The sequence below is a fragment of the Lepisma saccharinum genome, chromosome 2 (genome assembly GCF_977018435.1).
Source record: "Lepisma saccharinum chromosome 2, izLepSacc3.1, whole genome shotgun sequence".
NCBI lineage: Eukaryota > Metazoa > Arthropoda > Insecta > Zygentoma > Lepismatidae > Lepisma > Lepisma saccharinum.
Window position 1 is genome coordinate 19,000,167 of NC_139230.1, and position 20,673 is coordinate 19,020,839.

The 20,673-nt window shown below is 35.6% G+C and overlaps 1 protein-coding gene across 3 annotated transcripts in view; it reads right to left on the reverse strand.

The window, feature by feature from the left end:
* Ptp69D (Protein tyrosine phosphatase 69D) overlaps positions 1-20,673 on the reverse strand; it is a 130,757-nt gene that overhangs the window by 15,157 nt on the left and 94,927 nt on the right. For all 3 annotated transcript variants that reach the window (XM_083117139.1, XM_083117138.1, XM_083117140.1), the window contains 5 exons: positions 13,176-13,311; positions 7,798-7,947; positions 6,984-7,154; positions 3,131-3,247; positions 823-960 (listed from right to left, as the gene is read on the reverse strand). In XM_083117139.1, coding sequence (XP_082973265.1) covers positions 823-960; positions 3,131-3,247; positions 6,984-7,154; positions 7,798-7,947; positions 13,176-13,311 — 712 coding nt within the window. The remainder of the gene's footprint in view (positions 1-822; positions 961-3,130; positions 3,248-6,983; positions 7,155-7,797; positions 7,948-13,175; positions 13,312-20,673) is intronic.

A 20,673-nucleotide genomic window follows, 5' to 3' on the forward strand; every position in this document is an offset into this window, starting at 1 on the left:
TCCCAGATTTGTAGCTATAAGTGAACAATTTTGTGTCATGGGTGGGACAGACGAAACACTCCCTCTTCACTTAATAAGAAGTTTATATGAATTTCTGTGAATTGTCAAATGATAAAAAATAAATCATTTAAGACAAAGAGATAAGGTATTTGACATTTCATTGACTGTTTTTTTTTACTTCACTTTTGTGCCACTTTTGACTAAATGCGAAGATGGAGATGAATGATGATATGATGAAATTGATGAATGGACACTCACAAACATCCATGCCAGGTTTCGAACCCAGGACCCCTAGCATCATAGTGCAATGTGCAAACCACTCTGCCACGGGAGTCAGCATAATTGACCTTTGAATATTCTAGTGGAGTTGAGGGGGAAATTTAACAGTTAAAGGAGAAGTTAATTGTTTTTTTGTTTGTTTTTTTTTGGTGTCAGGTGGGACACAATAGAAAACACAACTAAATCAAAAAAGTTAAAATAAACAAATAATATGTACAAATACCTTCTACTTTCTAACTTAATTATGTATAAACAAATAATATGTAAAAATACCTTCTACTTTCTAACTTAATTATGTATAGTATGTGAATTTTTATCCAAGACAATTTTAAATTGCTCACTCACAAGATATGATAAAGTTACAGCATTGCATCTAATTTTAAAAATTGTGGTTCAGGGTCATTTTCACATGGAATGCCCCTGGTATAGCATCAAACTCGACTTTTTATCACAACCAAATGTGAAGACAAATTTCATCACATAAATCCAGAAAGAGGCATGAAAATTATATAACCATTGAAAACTTATGAAAAATGTGCTTACCTTACAATTTGTTACATTAAATTCTCTTCTTGTATAATATGGACAGCTTTCACTTTGAATATATTTGACTTTTATGTGTTCATGACTTACTTCATCGTCTGGCCAATACCGTAAACACTTCTTCGGTCCATCTCCAAGCTGCAATAAAATTTAGAAATAACTTTTGATTGACTATTAAACAAATTCAGGATTAGAAATTTTACAAATTCATATTTCTTTATTCTAAATCTCCAAGATGCATTCTGACTTAACTGTTTGCAAGATGCAGCAAATGCTGAGATAAATAACATTATCCTCACAGTGAAAACCACCTGCAACTTGTTAGCAAATAAAAAAATTAAAAGCAGGTAAAGTTTTTATAAAAACTTGACATACAAAGATGGGAAACTACACAACAGATAAAAAGAGGAAAAACAAAGGATCCTAGCTTCAACTTGATAACAGTTATGATTTCAGTACAGGATTGTAATAGAAAAAAATACACTCCTCCCAAATCTAAATATAAACAAAGATTATTACGCTAGGTATACAAACTTACAGATTTTAAAAGTCTGTACTTAATTTGGTAAGCACCCAAAGATAGGCATCAAAGGAGGCAGATACATAAAAATGCACATTGTGTGCAATAAAAAAAGCCCAAAAATGTGTGATTAACATTTAGCAGACCAGACTTTCCAGGTGTGTGCTTTTCAAATGTGCTATGATGTACATTCCTGTTCAGATAAAGTGGCTCATTCTTGAACTGTCAAACCCTTTAAAGTGTGCCACTTTATGTGAAGAGGAGTGTACAAAAAAATTGTAAACTGTCAGTGGAAGTGTATTTTATCCATGTTCCCTCCCAATAATGTAAGTTACAAAAAGAAGAAGAAATTCAAATTCTGGAAAAAAACAACTTATTCAGCATGTCACTATAACTAACCACCAATAAAACAGAAAAATATAATACACTTGTATAAATGTAACACTGTAATGTTACTAGGATCATGCAAAGTCATGTTCAAAGTAATTACATACTTCTTGAGAAAAAAATGAAAGCATGTAACGCTCCTAAAAAGCAGCAGCATATCAATATTAGTGGATTAATTTGGTTGTAAGATGGATGCAATTTGCTTGAAATATGCAGGTAATCACCACAAAAGACTACTCCTTGACAACATGCCACTCTCATCCCAACATTTTGGAAAACAGGCCCATAAGAAAACATTATTTTGGAAAAATGTAAAATATTTGAGAAATATCAGAAATCAGGCATCTCCCACTAGGCCTCTAATTGCCACTAATCAGAAGTAGTGATCTTGTCTCATACAATGAACATATAAAAGCAATCCACCAATTTTCACTCATCTCCATTCAATAACAATGAGTTTGCAGTAACAGAATAAAAAAACGTTTTTCTTCTTTTGTAATTTGAATAAATAAGCTACCTCTTGCTGATAATCAGTGTTTTGAAAATTCAGTTCTAGGGTTGCCTAATGGTTGCAAATAGGTTGATATTTGCAAGTAATCATTAAGAAAGACCACTCTGTGATGATGTCACTCAGGTCCCCACAATTTGGAAAAAGAAGGCCATAATTAGAGTCTTTCTTCCCAAAGCTCTCCAAAATTTCAAAAAAACAAAACATTTTTTCCCATTTTTTTTACAGGTTTTCTTTCGTAAATGTGGGGACGAGATTGTCATGTCATGGAAACATGGTCTTTTGTCATGATTAACTGCAAATTTCAAGCGATTTGCATCTAATATAACATTGCAGACCTTTTCTTGAAAAAAAATAATAAACTTTCATAAAAAGCATTCTCAAAAAATGCTAAAAAGTAATTGTATGTTTTTAGCATGTCATACAATCATATGCATATTAATGAACAAATAATAAATATTAATAAAAAAAAGGACTGAAATACTGCTTTGGAGATGTGTGTTAAACGAGATCACATGGTGGTGGTCCACGTTGTAGACTGGAGGGGACTCAAAGAGGTTAAATCATTGTAATATAATTAAGCCTTGTTTCCATATTAAAAAACAGTAAGTTGCTGACCAAGGCAGTTTATTAAGATAAAAACGCTTAACCCGTAACGTTTCAACCCTGTATCAGGGTCTTCCTCAGACGAAGAACTAAACTTAAAAAAAAAAAAAAAAATCTTTTTTTTTCCCCTCTGAGGAAGACCCTGATACAGGGTTGAAACGATACCTGTTAAGTGTTTTTATCTTAATAAACTGCCTTGGTCAGCAACGTAATGTTTTTAGGTTAAATCAGATTACATTATTATTTTCTAGTCATTCACAGCAACCTAAATAAGGAATAAAACTTACATCAGAAATCATAACTAATGAAACTATTCCTTGTTCCGATACCATCCTCCAGAAGTCAGCTGTTGTTCCTTCTAATGGATCTTGAGTGATGATAAAGGATTCAGAATTATCATATCCCTGAAATAATAGCAATCATGTAATATGCATGTTATTTTAAACAAACATTGAGGCGAACAATACATTATTTGATTTACGATCAAGTAAATAGTTTTTAGTTTTTCCTCCCTCATTACCTATCGGAGCAGCAGCTTCTTTTACCATTTTAGCCACATAGATGTATGTATGTATGCTCTAGTATTAAAGTACAATGCGATCCATTGATGTCTAGACTGCTGCCTTGATGATTGCACTATTGGCAAGCAAGGTACTCGCGATCACTTGTTGGCATTGTAGTGTGTCGATGAAGCAAGCACACAACAGTTTCTGTAATTGTTTTAAAAAGTTATTTACTTACCAGATATATACAAGGAGGTGTTCAAACTAGTCGCCTAACGATGCACACACATATTTGATACATTTTTAACCCATTACTGCCCAACTTTTTATTTATGGGTGGATTTTGTTCAAATCAATTTTTTTTACATGTAGATAAAGTGTGTAACATAGTCCTGATGTTAAAACTCCAAATCAGTTGTTACATTGTATAATACAATGTGCCCCTAAATAGGGGCAATGGGCATGAAAGGGATTGGTGTTTTAAGGATGAGGATTTCACAAATTAAAACATATTAATTGTGAAATATTGTGTAAATCTCTTTATTTGTTGTGTTAATATATTTTCTTGTAGTCAAGAATACTTACAACCAAATTTCAAATTCTACTTCTATATATTTATGGCCACACTTAATATATACAAAAATTATGAGTGGAATAGTGAAAAACAATTGATATGGCACCGTATAATACATTTTCTGCATTTCTTTGTGCTATTTTTTGTGACATTGTGCACATCGAACTTGAATGCATGTTTGGAGACATCTGTTGGCATCTAATAAGATACCCGGACGTGCCATCTTCCAAGTCTTGGCTGATTGGCAATGAATTGTGTGTGTTACTGTTAAGAGTCTTCCTTTCCTTTTTTTGAAAAGGCCATCCCTAGTTTAAATCTCTATCTTCAAGATAACAATTACCGGCTCCCATGGCAGAGTGGTTAGAAAATCGCACTACGATGCCAGGGGTCCCTGGTTCGAATCCTGTCCTGGGCATGGATGTTTTTGAGTGCTTATTCATCAATTTCATCATATCATCACTCATCTCCATCTTTGCAAATAAGCCAAAAGTGACACAAAATACGAAGTAAAATAAAGCAAATCAATGAAGACACAATTATGACCTTGTAACTTTCTGTTGTATTTTTCTTTAACTTGACATGTTTGTAAAGAATGATTTCAAATGTACACAGGGCTTAAGTTTTAATAGTTTTCACTGATATTTAGTAATATAATTAAGCCTTGTTTCCATATTAAAAACAATAGGTTGCTGACCAAGGCAGTTTATTAAGATAAAAACACTTAACCCGTAACGTTTCAACCCTGTATCAGGGTCTTCCTCAGACGAAGAACTAAACTAAAAATGATTTAGTTCTTCGTCTGAGGAAGACCCTGATACAGGGTTGAAACATTACGGGTTAAGTGTTTTTATCTTAATAAACTGCCTTGGTCAGCAACCTATTGTTTTTGATATTTAGTGCTCATGGATTAAAATAGTTATAATTTGGAACCAAGAAGAATTTGCAATATCAACAATAAAATAATTTGCTTCATCAAAGCCACACATATCATAAATATGAAACTTAATTAAATTACAAATATGTTATTAGGTCCACCATAAAAATATTATAACTTTTAAAATGCACATTACAGATTTATGAAATAAATATTTTATAAAAAACTAAACTGTTCCAAATAATTGATATGATTCAGATCAAATTACATATTCCTTAAGTGTAATACATTTTTGACGTTGCTTGTAAGGCATGGTATCTTAAACCAGCCTTAAATGAGCAAACCCATTTAAAAATCAAACAAATTTCTATGTGACTACAGTTATATATATCTAGAAGAAGAAAAGTATGTGCTTCTCTACTAGATCGCAGTTCACATCCAGGTAAGAGATTAAAATTTAATTCGAAACTGCCATTATGAGCACTGCTGTATGTAAACAATGGTATCTACAGTAGAACCACGTTTTACATGAAATAGAATGTACATGGCCATGCAGTTTTAGTCGCATTTTTGATTGGCAACCTCTTCATTCTTAGTCGGTGGTACATGTTCCGGGTCATTATGGGAATCATATACACTTTCTAACTCGTTCTCATCTTTGCTGTTGCCTCAATACTCGCGAACTTTCTGAGACATGTTGCAATTCAGTAACAGCCGTTTCACCACCATCTTTTCTACTTACCACACTTTACATGAAACAACTGGTAGATACCATAACTTTCAGCATGTATAGCTCTGTCATCTGTTGACGAACCTAAACACTTCGAGTACGATTCGACTCCATTTACGATGGACTACACGATTCACATTGTAACCATTGTGACCAAATATCACCATGTTTTACACCCGAGCCCTTCAAATGGGAAGGGTGTGATGTGATATATGTACCGTGCGTTCATTTCGATCTTCAGCCGAGAGATCGGGAGAAGCGTGGCGGGCGGCGCTGACGGAGATGCCGACATTTGCGGCCTGTAATGCCCGCTTATTTTTATGGACATATGCAGACATTTATATAAATATGCTGGATTATGCTCTCTTTACCAAGGTTGCGTTTAAACATCAAACACTCCAGGAAAATAAAAGTTTATTCTTCCAGTGCTACAGTTGATTGCCTTACTCTCTCCCCTCCTCCTCCATTACTACTACTTCACTATCAACAGGATCATACCTAGATGTGTACAAGTATACTTGATGTACAAGTATATCAGATGATGTAATTCATGTTTTGTATTTTTTATATATTTTATGATAAATAAATAGATTTTACATCAAAACATTTTTTGCTGACATGGTAATGAAGATGTAGTAAGTACCTAACTGAGTTGGTCTTTGATGGTAACATATTGAATTTTAACATGGTAACATTGTAGAAAAAGGGTTAAATTGATTTTCGTGTGATGTGTGAACTTCGTTCTCATATGAAATGCATGGACCAGCAGGCTGCTTTTTTCAGTGAAAGTCATGTACTGCTTGCAGACAACGTGTATGCATGATGGCTTCAAACTACAATAGTTCGGAAAATGCATTATAATTTTATTGGGGGAGATATGAAGCAACATGCACGAGAGGAGTGTGTTCTTAAAATATGATCAAACCAAGCATGAATGTCTGCAGTGAGTATATTTCTTCCAGAAGGACATGCCTTCTGCTGGATGCCACGTGGAAACTTTCTATGAATAAAACACTGCATGTGACGCTTTTGCCTAGTCCATTCCGTAAGTCAGTAAAATAACTTGTTTCACAAGGTTCACGATGTCAGTTGTTTTTGTTCGATTTGTGTGTTTCGTTAAGACTTTAGGAACAAGCTCCATAACATGCAAAGGCCAATAACCCTTTCTACACAAGTGCCGCAAGCTCTGGCAATGGTGGTGGCAGGTTCACCAACAGGGTTGGTTTAATTGACACAGCCCTGTACTGTTGCCTGCTCTCTTACTGGGAAACAAGTAGCTCTTAGTGGGAAACAAGTAGTGTTATACCTTTTAGCCTACAATCAACATATTTTTGTGAAACATGACAAATTGAACTTCAAAACAAACAAAAATTTATTAACACCACATGCAAAGGATACAAAAAGTAAACAATTAAACATCTTGCGGTCAGTTACAACTGTAAAAATTACAAAAACTTACCTCAATAAATGAAGCATTAATATATGTAGAATGCTCTCTCCCTGGAACTGGTGTCAAGATTACTCTGTTCCTATCATATGGAATCACAAGATCATTTCTATTTTTCATTCTGTTTTCATCTCCACCACCCACAGAAAATGATTTTCGGTCCTCAATCACTTGCACTAGTTTCTGGAATATCAGATGTACGAAATTCACAAATTTGATCAATTTCCTGCATCTACATGCTTTGAAATATTTAGGAAACTACAAATACTATTTTTCAGTAATTGCAACCAGACTAATATCATTATGCTCAGCACACAAACTGTTCTATAGCTAGGTTCAATTTATTTTATTGCTAATAACAAGCTTTGCATCTCAAGAATTATACCCTGCATGTCATTTTTGAAGTACATCTTATTTATTTGTTTTTGTTCTGGTGCTAGTAATGGTACAATTATGCCACCTACATGCAGGTAACAATATTTCTTTCTGATTTTTGCTGATGGCATACCCTAACTTATTTCTGTCAAGTAAAAAAATTATACACTAATAAGAAAAATTAAAGATTATGATATTCTACCATTTAGTAAATTTAAAACATAAAATAAATACACTGCAGATTTGTACGTATGGATCTATCACCACATACAGTGGAACCTTGACTTTAAGTTACCAGATTTCAAATTTTCCCACATTATACATTCAATTTTAAAGTTCATGTGGAAAAAAAATCCTCGATTTTACATTTTTTCTGCATTTTATGTATTTTCATCTTGATCTAATGAAAAACATAAAATTAGGGTTCCCCTGTGGAGATGAAAATGCTTACCTCAAATTCTTCTTCCATTTTAACTTTTTCTTTACCATTCTCCCTTTGACGTAACTTCTCCACATTACTTTTAAGCTTCGATATCTTGATTTCAGTGTCTCCAAACTGTGCCACTTCCATTAAAGCTCTATATATGAAGATGTACTGTTTCTATTTTCAAAGGGGAGAGAAAAAATACTTTAGAACTTTCAATGCATAAAATATTGATGTTTCAAAATAATCCCTGTACACATACAATTTAACTACAATAAACAGCCATGGTAAATAACTAATTGTCATGCATTCAACCAGGTTCTAAAAGGATGTTCTTTATATACTAATGCATTACTGAAAGAAAGAGTTATGAATCTTGAAGTTCATGTTGTAAAATGTTCATTCTAATTGCTGGTAGATTTAATGCTATTTTTCACTTTCTGTAATGTTTTCATAACTAAAATGGAAAAGTGGTCAATTTCTTGGGTATATAGGTTCATATGCTTGCATACATCTTTGACATACAGGCTATTTTACATTTACAAGCAGTTCATACATATAACACTTTTCTTTACTTGAATGTTAAATATTAGGGATGGGACCGATTAATCAGTACTCTATTGGTATCGGCCGATATAGACATATCGGTGTATCGGTTTATCGGTAAAATTACCGATTATTATACCGATCCGATATATCGATAAATATCTGATAATTTAGTGAAAAATTCTGCCATTTTGTTGTATTTTTTATGGATATTCTCCATGCCCTACTTTCAAAAAAGTCAATTTCTAAATATGTAACTTCTTTTGCACTGCAGTCACCTGGAAACACATGTTTATTAAGGAGGTCAATGAACACAATTTCTAATTTTATATCGGATCAGTAGAATATCGGTTATCGGTATCAGTAAATTTTATATCGGTACTTTATCAGTATCGGTCAAAATTTCATATCGATCCATCCCTATTAAATATCTAAAAATACAAATTTTACATCTGGTTTTTCACTGGATTCAATGATTGACTCTTCAAATGGAACAGATATGTATTGATTTAAGACTTCAATGTTTTTGTGTGTGAGTTTGTTATATTTAAATGAACAAATTAACATGTTTGCTGCCACTGACACACATATGCATCATGTGGGGTTGTTGCTGTGTGCCTTTGACACACATGTGCATCATAAGGATTACCTTCTTTGAATGCTTGCCCATCAGCAGCACTGCACAGCAGGCTTTTAACCTTTAAACAGCCAATGGGTCATATATGACCCATAGAAAGTATAGGTGAAAACAGCCAATGGGCCATTGACCCATGGTGATGATTACAACATTCATGTGCTTTTAGGACCTTCATACTTGTATGTGAGGTTGTAAACGCTGACAGATGTTGAGATAAGACTTTGAAATGTCATGTGGAAGAAAACCCACCCCCCTCCACCACCCCTCCCCCATTTCTCTAATATGCAAATTAGCTATTTTTAGCAAAAATGCAGGATTGTACATATTGAGTCATATTTCAGCCTGTATGAGAACTAGGGACTTGAAACAAGTTTCACTTTGTTGCAAAAGGTCTATTCTTTGAAAACAATGCAAAAGTTTGCGCCCTTTTTCCAAAATAATGGAAGAAGAGAGAATGAACGCTTTTTCACAAAATAACCGTGAAATATCATCAAATTAAGTAGAAAACACACAAAAACCGGCAATCGAGGATGCGCGCACAAACTGTCGATTTGTAACAAAACGTTTGTCTAAAGTTTCCTACCACTTGCAGCTGAAGAACGTTTTATCTTCGATCACATCAGGAAGACGCTGCAAATTGGGATTTTCCATGCACATAATTTCAGTTCGAAAACTTCGCTCCCTGTCAAGCTGCATTCCTTTCTTCCCCAGAATGTCTACTCAACTTCCAGTTTCATTGAACTTGCTAGCTGTAGCAGCGATAAGATTAGTCTGTTCCCGAACATCGAGGGAAACAATGGGGTCATTTGTGTTCAGTCATGAATGAATTTTGTTTATCATCATGTGATTTTCAACATGTGTTTCTGTATGTGCAGTAGTGATTATTTTATTTGTTGGACAGCAAGGATATCCTTTAAATACATACAATGAATAAATCACTTGAGATATGCAATTTAGAAATGAAGTGAATTTGTGTTGATGTTTTCTTTTTGGTTGGACAGCTAAGTACTTGTGTATGTGTACAGTATATAAAAATGAAGAAGTTTATCAATTTATAGCTCTTTTGTATGTTGTTTCCTCTCATAATGAAAAGTGTGTGCCAATTTTTTTTTTTCACCGCTGGTATATACCGCTGATCTAACATTTTATTTACCGCTCTCCTCAGTTTTTATTTACCATGAATTTGTCTCCCTACTAATAGCACATTTATGTAGTTACTAGAGTATTAAGTTTATTCCTGTGTAAAGGGGTCCATTTTTTGCTTCTCAAATATTTGCAGCAGAATTAAGCACTTTTCCATGAATTGCATAACTCACAGGATACTTCAGACTTCAGAAAGTGTTGCGTTGGTATATAAACAGTAAATTTCGTGTTTAGGAGCATTATTTCGCATTTTACAGTCCATTTCGCATTATTTCGTGACAAAACAGGGTAGAAAAATGCACATCACACCTTTCAGAAACATGAAAAATGAATATTACAACATGATATTTCATATATATAGGGAGATGTGGTTGATGACGTGATCAGCACCATGCCCCGACCACGTTTACCCCCACACACATCCTTCGATCTCTGCCAATTTGGAGGTGATGTGATCAGCACCATGCTTGGGCAGCCTGTACCCTCCACCCCAGGGTTGTCACCAGGTACTCATTTATTTGAGACTGGGTAAGCTCCAAAACAGCTTAATGGGAGTTTAGATCACCCACTTCAGAAATCGAAGCCCAGTCTACATCGTGTCAGTCAAGACACCCTACCGCCTGTACCATCACAGTTCCCCAGCAAATGAGAATAAAAAAATAATATGTTATTTTGGCCCAAATAAGCATTTTAATGATATTTAGATGTGCACTAAATTTGACCGCTCCCAGAAAATATTGCCTGCCACACCCCTCGTTTATCCACTCATTTCTCCTTGCCCCGTCAATGTAAAACACACGCGTCACATAATCTGCATAGAAAAAACGTTCTCGGCCCCACACAGAAGAATGTGTGTGTCCAAAATTCACTCCTCATCGATTTAACAAGAATATTTTTCATCAGTGAGTAAAATAACACCCATATGCCCATAGAAAATGAGAATCACTTTAGCTCGTGCATTTTCAGTTTCATTCTGGTAACCAAAGAAAATAGCATTCTTGAAAAAAACTTCAGATTAAAAATAATTTACAGTGAAATATAGACTACATCCAATTATATTTCCAACCGACTTTCCATTAAAGAAAAAGTGCAGTTCTTATCCAATATTGGATAGCGGAGGTTGACAAACCCTTCTATTATTTTTTCATTTCCAATGCTGCAGGCAAGAAGGAAGGAAAAGTTTTCACAAACAACCCCCCCCCCCCCTTTTGTCCTCTTGTCAACCAATTTTCTTTCCACTTGCGGTTTTTTGGAGGGCGAACAAGACATCTTAGTCACACACATTGTGTCCAAACTCTAGAGAAGGCAGCATTTAGTGAGAATCAGTTTGGCGACAGTGCGCTTGTTGTCTAAGGCAGAAGGATCCACCGATCTAATCTTGACGGGTAATGCAAGAAGTGCTGTTTTCCCTTCCTGTCCATCATGGGAGGTGCGACAAATGCAGGTCCTGTTCCTTACTGAACCATGCCTCTTCGCTCCCTCCTCTCCTATGAAAAGCCTAACATCTGGAAGTTCAAGGTTGTGTGGTGAATGCAACAGTTGCGAAAGCAAGGAAAAGCTCGTGTTTATGGTCTACTAATTAATTTTAAATTAAATCCGTAATTGTTAGTCTGACACTAAGAAAGCCATTTCTGAGACCTGAGACACATTTTTTCTTGCTTTTCCTCATTAAAACCAGGTGCACATTATACACACACGCACATTATACTCGTGTAAATACGGTAATGTAAATGATTGTTTTGAGATTTGGAATGTATAGAATAGAATGAAAAAGAAATGCACAGGAAAGTCATTATTTTTCATGTTGCATGGGGATCAGGGGACACAGAGAAGCTTGATGGGAAAAAATCACAACTGATTTTACATTCTCCCAATAAAAAACAAATGTGATACCACTATTATATCAGTCCAGTGGGTATGAAAGAAAGTCACCATGAAAAAAAAATGGCACCTCAGTGTAGAAAGTTATGCGACAAGAAAAAAAGTGGAAGGAAATTCTTGTACCTGTGGTTCCAGGAATAGAATGTTTGTCACAATGAAGTGATGAATGTGATGTTGGAAGGTACTGAAGAGGGGAAGGCACTGACATGCCTGCATGAAAATTAATTTCACTTTGTTTTGGCATCAAGTCCAATCCATTCATGCACCACCCACATCTTGAGGGTTAAAAACTATTTTAATAATTGTAAATATTCCAAACTACTTTAACTTGTTGCAATGTCCAAATGTTAGCAATGCTACTGGTAAAAGTATTGGCATCGGTATCAGTACCGTTTCCAAGTGGTATCAACTTAACCCCATACATAAAGAAGTATATAGCAACAAAAAAATGCAAAAATTTGTTGCCACATGCAGACGCTGATGAGCCAACAAAAATCCTCATCATTTCTCTCATAAAATATGTAAGTTCTCATAAAATATGTAAATAAGGATGTTCTTACTAAAAGAATGTCTGATTCGCCACTTGGCAAAATATACCACATGCACAACTTTGGTTCTAAGTAAATACTTGAAATCTGAGTTTTAAGAAAGTCGAAAGCTATTTCTCAGCATGTAAATGAAAGCAGCAAAAAATTTCTCCACAAAACATGTAGTGATTGATTTTAGGCACCAAATATTTGAAGAAATTGTAAAAAAAGCTAATTAACTGATCATCTTGGAAGTGTTATATTTAAACCACTCTTCCAGTAAAAATGTATATAAGTTTCGAAGTTTTTACTGTACAATTTTGGCAGTCCAGTCCAGGTTAGGTTAGATTAGATTAGGACAAAAAAACTGCTTCAAAAGTTTGTTTACATCCACTTTATGCTCAGATAGGCTAACAGGATTGGGCATATGGTCTAAAATGGAATCTGAACTACTATGCAATGTGCCTCCATCACAGATTGAACCCAGGACCCCATTGATTACAATGAGTTACCACTACATACATCTTTGGGACTTTCCATGCAATTGATATTCAATACTGAAAACAACTGCAAAATAATAATAATAATAATAATAATAATAATAATAATAATAATAATAATAATAATAATAATAATTTGTAAGTTAATCCCTAAACTTAATGTATGCTTACCAATGATTGAACTAGAAAATTTCGTTGATGTCTTAGATCACAGACAGTGTTAAAAATTGACACTTCTCCTTCTTCATTCAACTGTTGTAACAAAGAATCCAATGCAACTAATGTGCCTGTTCTTCCAACACCAGCACTGAAAGGAAAATTTATCCATCAACATACCTAAATAACAAACACTACATAAGCCCAAGTTTCTGTGGACAAAATAATCACAATGCAACTACAAACATACATGACTTCTTACAGTAAACTTTCTGTCATTCAGGGCAAACTACTTATTCAGAGTTTCAGACTAATCAAACAATCCTTGCATTTACTTGCTATTTAAAATAATAACACATTTTCATTACATTCCAGGAATAACATGAAAATACAGGAATGTATGTAGATGAGTTGTCAAAAAGTTTGTTTTAAGTCCACTTTGGACAAAATGTAATGTTTGGACACAATATATTTGCATCAGATATTTGAACACACACACAAACTTCATCTTATGTTTCCAAACTTGCTTCATTTTTCTTAAAATTTACTTTGATCCATTTGTACTAAATTAATTAGAATTACTTGTTACATAAACAGAATGCGCATGACATTGGGAAAATTCCAAAATTAAAGGTTTTTTGAAGGGGCAGTTCAAAACTAAAAAAAAACAAAGCAGCATCAACTGGTATGTCCATATGCCAAAGCCGGAAACTGAATTAACAGAATTTTAAACTTTTCAGTCCCAAGCATCTCGATCGAGATACCCAAAAGTAAGCCTCACGGTCCCAAGCGTCTCGATCAAGGTCGTACTTTTTACGTTATAACTTTTCTATTTTTGGCTAGAATTTCAATTTTTTTTTATATTGTTCCTAACACATGTATTTAACAGAAATGCTGTTTGCATTTTTTTTTGTCTTCATGAAAATGGAAGTGAAAAGGCGGGAAAAGGTGGGAAAATGTGGGAAAATGTACTTCTTTTTCGCGTCACTTTTCAAGGTAAAATTTTTGCCGACAAAGGAAGACCGGCTTTGTTGTTCTAAAGCAATGCTTTTTCACTCCCGCCTGTGAACTGCATTCGAAGGAAGCTTGTTTATCAGTATCCTATGTCAAAATGAAAGTTTTCCGTGAGGGCGCAAGCCGGGGGAGGGGGGAAGACTGGTTGTTGAATCTGCGTTGTGAGAATGGAATTTCGAAGCATGTTGAAGGAAACCTTTGTTTTTTTTTAGCCAAAGTGTCCACAAGTTACCACAGGGGTTACTCTGCATTGTCTAAAAATAGAATTTCAAGCAGCTGCAAGAATTGGCGCTCATTTTTCACTGCATTCTAGCTTTTCGTCCGTGAATGTTGTGCGTAGGTGTCGTTTTGTGCCCAAGTGCGATGACATTTTTTGGGTGGTGACAATTTTTTAAAATAATTTTTGGGGGGTTTCTCCCTTCCCCCTCTATATATATGCCAAATTTGCATAAATTTTGCATTTTGTGCATTTTGACATTTTTTTCGGGGGGGGGGGGGGGGCACCATTTTTTTAAAGAAAAGTATTTTTGAGGGGATTTCCCGCCTTTCCCCCTCCATATGTACGCCAAATGTGCATAAATTATATATCGTCTGAATCTGTGATTCATTCTGCGTACAACAGTATATCGTTCATATCTCCAGGGCAAATAGTCTCTGAGCTAAAGTCATTTGAAGGTACCGCTGCATTTTGAAGCTTGAATCAGTGGCGTGCCGTGCCGACCATTCCTTTTGGGGGTACAACTCAAGTTACATTGGTCATATGATAACACTGGGGAACAAAAAAAAAGATTTTATTTTGCTGCATAAAGTTTAATAACAGTTTCAGCATACAAAACAGCTGTGATTGCCAATTGTATGATTGGTTCAGTTGAATTGACTCCAGTTATAAAAATAAACACACCATGGAAAATGTAGGAGGTAAAATTACTCCACGCTTTTCTCGGTAATATCAACATTTATAATGGGCTGAAATTCCCATAAGAAACTTATTTATTTATTTGTAAATTGTTGCTAGGCAACTTATGAAGCATTGCTAGGCAATATCTCGGACACTCAACAAACCTTAAGGAAGAATACCAAAACATAAAAATGGTTTTAGAAAAAAATTGAATATGCTGAACATAAGTGGCTCGTGTGTGTGGATTTGAAGATGGTGAATTTTTTACTAGGACAGCAAAGTGGGTACACGAAGTATCCCTGTTTCCTATGTTTGTGGGATAGTCGTGCTAGAGAAAAGCATTGGAAGATAAAAGTTTGGCCCCCAAGGGAAACTATTACAGTGGGAAAAGCTAATATCATTCATGAACCGCTGATACATAGGGACAAGATCATCCTTCCGCCACTGCATATTAAACTTGGGTTGATAAAACAGTTTGTCAAGGCCTTAGATACAAGTGGTGATTGTTTCAAATATATATGCCACACATTTCCAGGACTAAGGATTGAAAAATTGAAGGCAGGAATCTTTGACGGACGACCACAAATTCGTACACTTATAAATGATGCCAATTTTACAACTTACATGTCTTACATCGAATCTGAGGCCTGGCTGAGCTTTGTGTTCGTCGTCAAAAACTTTTTGGGAAATCACAGCGCAGAAAAGTACGCCGATATAGTTGGAAATATGTTGAAATTTTTTTAGAAATTGGGAGCAAATATGAGTGTGAAGATACATTTTCTACATAGCCACATTGACAGATTCCCTGAGAACCTTGGTGATTTTAGTGAAGAACAGGGAGAAAGGTTCCATCAGGATATAAGGATAATGGAAGAAAGGTACCAGGGACGGTGGGATCGCCACGTGATGGCCGACTACTGTTGGAGCTTACAGAGGGATTGTGCTAAAAAGCAATACAGCAGGAAATCGTATAGAAAACGTTTCACATAGTTTGTGACTTCATTGCGTACATATTTTCTTAATTATTTGGATCATAGGCCTATATATATTTATTTTTATAATAATGATTGTAATCACAAAAAGAAATATTAAATTGTTGTTGGAAGTTCATTTATATGTATATCTTATGTTTCCGCCATTTTGGTTTAGTTGCATTTATTTCATAAATTAGAGCCAATTCAGAAAATATATTATTATATCATTATTCAGCAGCATGAAATTGCCCTAAATTAGCTCTCAAACACTGTGCCGCAATTTCACTGTTCCCCAGTGTAATAATGCAAATATTTTTGTGTTCCTTACATGTCAGCGATCATTTCCATGTGCATGTCGACACTGTCATGTACTTTTTTCTTGGGGGGAGGGTGGGGGAACCAAATTTTTTTTTCTGAAATTTTGGAATTTTGAGAGTTAGCCCCCCCCCCCCCCGCCACATATACACCGAATTTGCATAAATTTCATATAGTTTGAATCTCTGGTTCATTCTGCGTACAACAGTATATCACTCATCTCTCTAGGGCAATTAGTCCCGATCTACACTCATTTAATTGAAACTCTGCATTTTGCTTAAAATCGGCTCGGGATAGAGAGGCTTACTTGTGAAAATGGCCTTGGGACTGAAAAGGTTAAGAAGTAAATCATCCATAAGGCTGGGATTGGTATTTGAGGGGGGAGAGGGAGAATTATACCTTCTCTGGTTGCCACATTTTGGCACTGGGGGGAGGATACTACTGTATACACAGTGGAACCTTTATTTTACTTTTTTCAGGGGACCAAGCTGAAAAAACTTAAAATGTGGGAAAATGTAAAACCAGTGAAAATTTTACAGCATTTTTCTCTATTGGGACCATGAATATTGAATGTATAATGTTGGAAAATGTAAAACTGGGGAATATAAAATCAGAGTTCCACAGTATATGTGTGTGTGATATCGGATAGGGATGGATAATATCGGAAATTTCATATTGCGATATATCATCAAGAAAATGTCATCACAGATGATATGATATTTTTCCATATCATGATATCGGTGATATATTGCCTCCATGATATATATCACCAAATATTGTGACGATATATCACAGACATGATATATATTGTCAGTTTCAGCCTCACGGGCCATTCTTACAACAAACCCTTGTCAAATACATATTGGAATTGATATTTACATAACACTTTCAGAATAGCAGTTTTACAATCCTTATCGCCTAAATGATATTTTTTCCATATCACAATATATCATCTGGACAATATATCGCCCAACACTAATATCTAAAGGCACATATTTTTAGTAAATAAAAAAAGCAAAATTTTGGTACAAAAACAGTCCTTTCTGGTTCAAAAGTGGTAAATAAAATAAAATTTTAATCCCAAATTTGATTTAAAAACCACTTACTACACAAAATAAACATACAGTCAAGTCTCGATACAACAACCTTTCACAGTACCCGGGAAAGGGGTTGTTATTTTGAAGGGGTAATTATTGGAATTTGCACAATTTTCAGCTTAAACGAAGCTCAAACAGACACAAAGATGCCTAGGAGACGGTAAGTAACACAATTTATCCTAGTAGTTATACAACCTGTTATGCACAGGATGCATGTTGTGAGAAGGAAAATAGAACATGAAATCTTTTTCACAAAAAATAATTTAAAATAATGTTACTTTCTTTCAATTGTGCACAGTTGTTGCTCTTCCAGGAAATTCTTACAATTCTACTTCATGAGAAACCCGTTTGCACGGAGACCTATGGAAAGGAGCACAATCTCTCGCTTATTGCAAGCAAAAGTCGAAGAATCTTGACACCAGTCACACTGGCGCCAGCAAAAGTCGGGAGATAATCGGGCAAAATGAATGTTGGATTTTATACGGGTCTACTGGGGCATTGTTACAAGATTAACTGGTAAGATAACATTTCTCGGGAGAAACAACATAACCTTTCTAGGCACCAGACAAAAAAAAAAAGGCGGGGCTGTAAATTTTGTCCTGGTTTGGCTGTGTAAAATACATCGTAAAGGAAAGTCATGTTTTCTTCGCTTCAACCAACTTCATAGTCACCCCCCCCCCCCCTACCCCATTCAAGGAAGCAGTCCAAACTCCTTCCTCGAGAAAAGTGGCGATTATATTGTGTGCATTTCCTTCCAACACGCTCCGAGTGTTGAGGAAGTTTATTCTTGTCAGATGCAAAATAAAATTTACAGTTTTGCTTATCAGAAGGCGCTGAACATGAAGTTGTTTTAACTCTTGTTTTTCTTTCTGGAGATCGAATTCCGTTATCTTCAAATCAAAACAGCTTTGCCAGATTCAAAACAATGACTTTTTGCTTCGCGCTTGATGAGTAATTGCTGTTATTGGCACAAAACAGCTTTGCAAGATTCAAAACAATGACTTTTTGCTTCGCACTGATGAGTAATTGCTGTTATAGGCAAGCGAAAGCTTTGCAGACGCTAGACAAACACTGGCGCCAACTGCAGCATAAAAACAAGGAGACTGGCTGGAAGTTCAAGCAACAGGTGTTCAAAGAGAAAATCCTCAGCATTTTAAGATAACGCAAATGGAAACGCAAAGATGGAACTTTTAACAGCAGTGTGAAGAATAAAGACATGACCCTTGATTTACGTTTTACTATGCGACAGACAATAATACGAGCAATATTTCCTATGCAGTAAATAGCATTAAAGAAAAAATAGGGCCTGAATTCTGCAATTATCACATGGCCTCTTTCTGCAATTATTACATGGCCTCTCTGACATTGCCGTGCACACCAATTGTGGAGAATGAGCTGGGAAGGGGAAGTTTTCTTTTATTTTTCTTTTAATTGTCCTATGTTTTTGTTCATTTTCAAGAATGTATCCAGAACTGGTTGCTCTATTTTAGATGTCAAAGGAAAGGAAGATCTGTCCAATTCCACTCTGTGTGCACACACAAGCAAGAAAATCGTGGCTGAAACAATCATCATCGCTGCCCCCCCCCTTCTCCCCCTCCAAGTTTGCTGAGAGGGAAAAGAGAGAGAAGTCACTCAGCCAACGGAACACTTTTTTTGGCAAATATTACGACATCGGCACAGTTAAGAAAGCGTATGAAGTGGGAAACGGGAGTTATGATGCACATAAGATCGAAGTTTGGATGACAAATCATTAAGCGGATGACGATCTTTAGTTGGCCTATGTGGCTTTGATTATCTCTAACAGTTTTGCTTTTTTATGAAGTGTTACAGGGAACAAAGAACGCATTTTGAATGAAAGCGGCTACCGGAAGTTGTCGGCTACAAGGCCAAGAGTTGCTCACTCACGGGGACTGCTGAAATGTAGGTCAGAGTGGGACAGATGGTCCAGACTTCCATGCACCACGCATCTGTATTTTGTAACATTCCTGCAATCTTATCTCTAATCTCTCAAAGTGGTGTCACCCCCCCCCCCCCCATTCAGTTGTCAGCAGCTCTTAGGACAAGGAAACAAGTCAAGGTCGATTTAAAATAACATCCAAGCACATTCGATCTTCTCTTCTCGCGTATCCCAGAGCAAGCGAAATCACAATGGCACAACAAGCCTAGCGTGTTGGGTAGCGGCAGTCGGGTGTGGGGAAACATTGGCGCGCTTGGTGGAGGGAAGGGTAGTGGTCAATTGCTATTGGATATCACTCAATCTTCGCATGGTGGGTGTCTATTTTAGATCAGACCCACTTGCGAGCGGTAGAGCACTCATGAAGGGAATGAGTGCGAATGAAATGAGTGCAAAAAACTTATTTTTCAGCCGATTTCCTTCAATTTTTCAACTTCTTTCCAAATTTTTCATGGTTTCTGGGAAAAGGGTCGTTACTTCCGAGGGCGTCATTATATCCGGGGTCGTAGAATCGAGAGTTGACTGTATCTTCTAATAGCACATTTCTGTCATTACCAGAATATAAAGTTTACTCCTGTATAAAGGGATCCACTTTTGCTTTTCAAATATTTAATGCAGAATTAATCAATTTTCCATGAATTGCATAGCTTACAGGGTAATTCAGACTTCAGAAAGTGTCGCGTTGGTAAAAAAACCTCTAAATTTCATGTTTAAGGGTCTATTTCGCATTATTTAGTGATAAAACAGGTTAGAAAAATGCACCTCACACCTTTCAGAAACATGAAAAATTAACATTGCAATGTGTTATTTCAAATTTTGGGTTTTCGTCAAAACTAAATATGCATGCCTCTACTAATATTGAATTATTTGAGAGCCATTACTGGAAATTTTTCAATCCCACACTGTACATATATTTTTAAAGTAAAACACCACACAAAATCGAAAATCAAAAGTTTGCACATATAATTTAATGTGTTTTTATGATGCTGTTTATTAGTTTTGCATGATGCTTTACTAAAATGTTGCCGACACAAAAAAACATTCAAAATTTTGCCCTCACAGTTGAAGAAACTGGATGGTATGACACAGAGTCCAGACTGTGAACAAGTTATTTCAAGCAGGCTACTCTGCAGTTAACTCTCAAATGAGTTTACTTAAACCTTTTCAACAGGATTCATTCTCTGGAGAGCACTCAACATCTTCACACAGCTATATAAATACATAGTGTTAGGACAGTGGTACTAGCTCAACTAGGGTACAA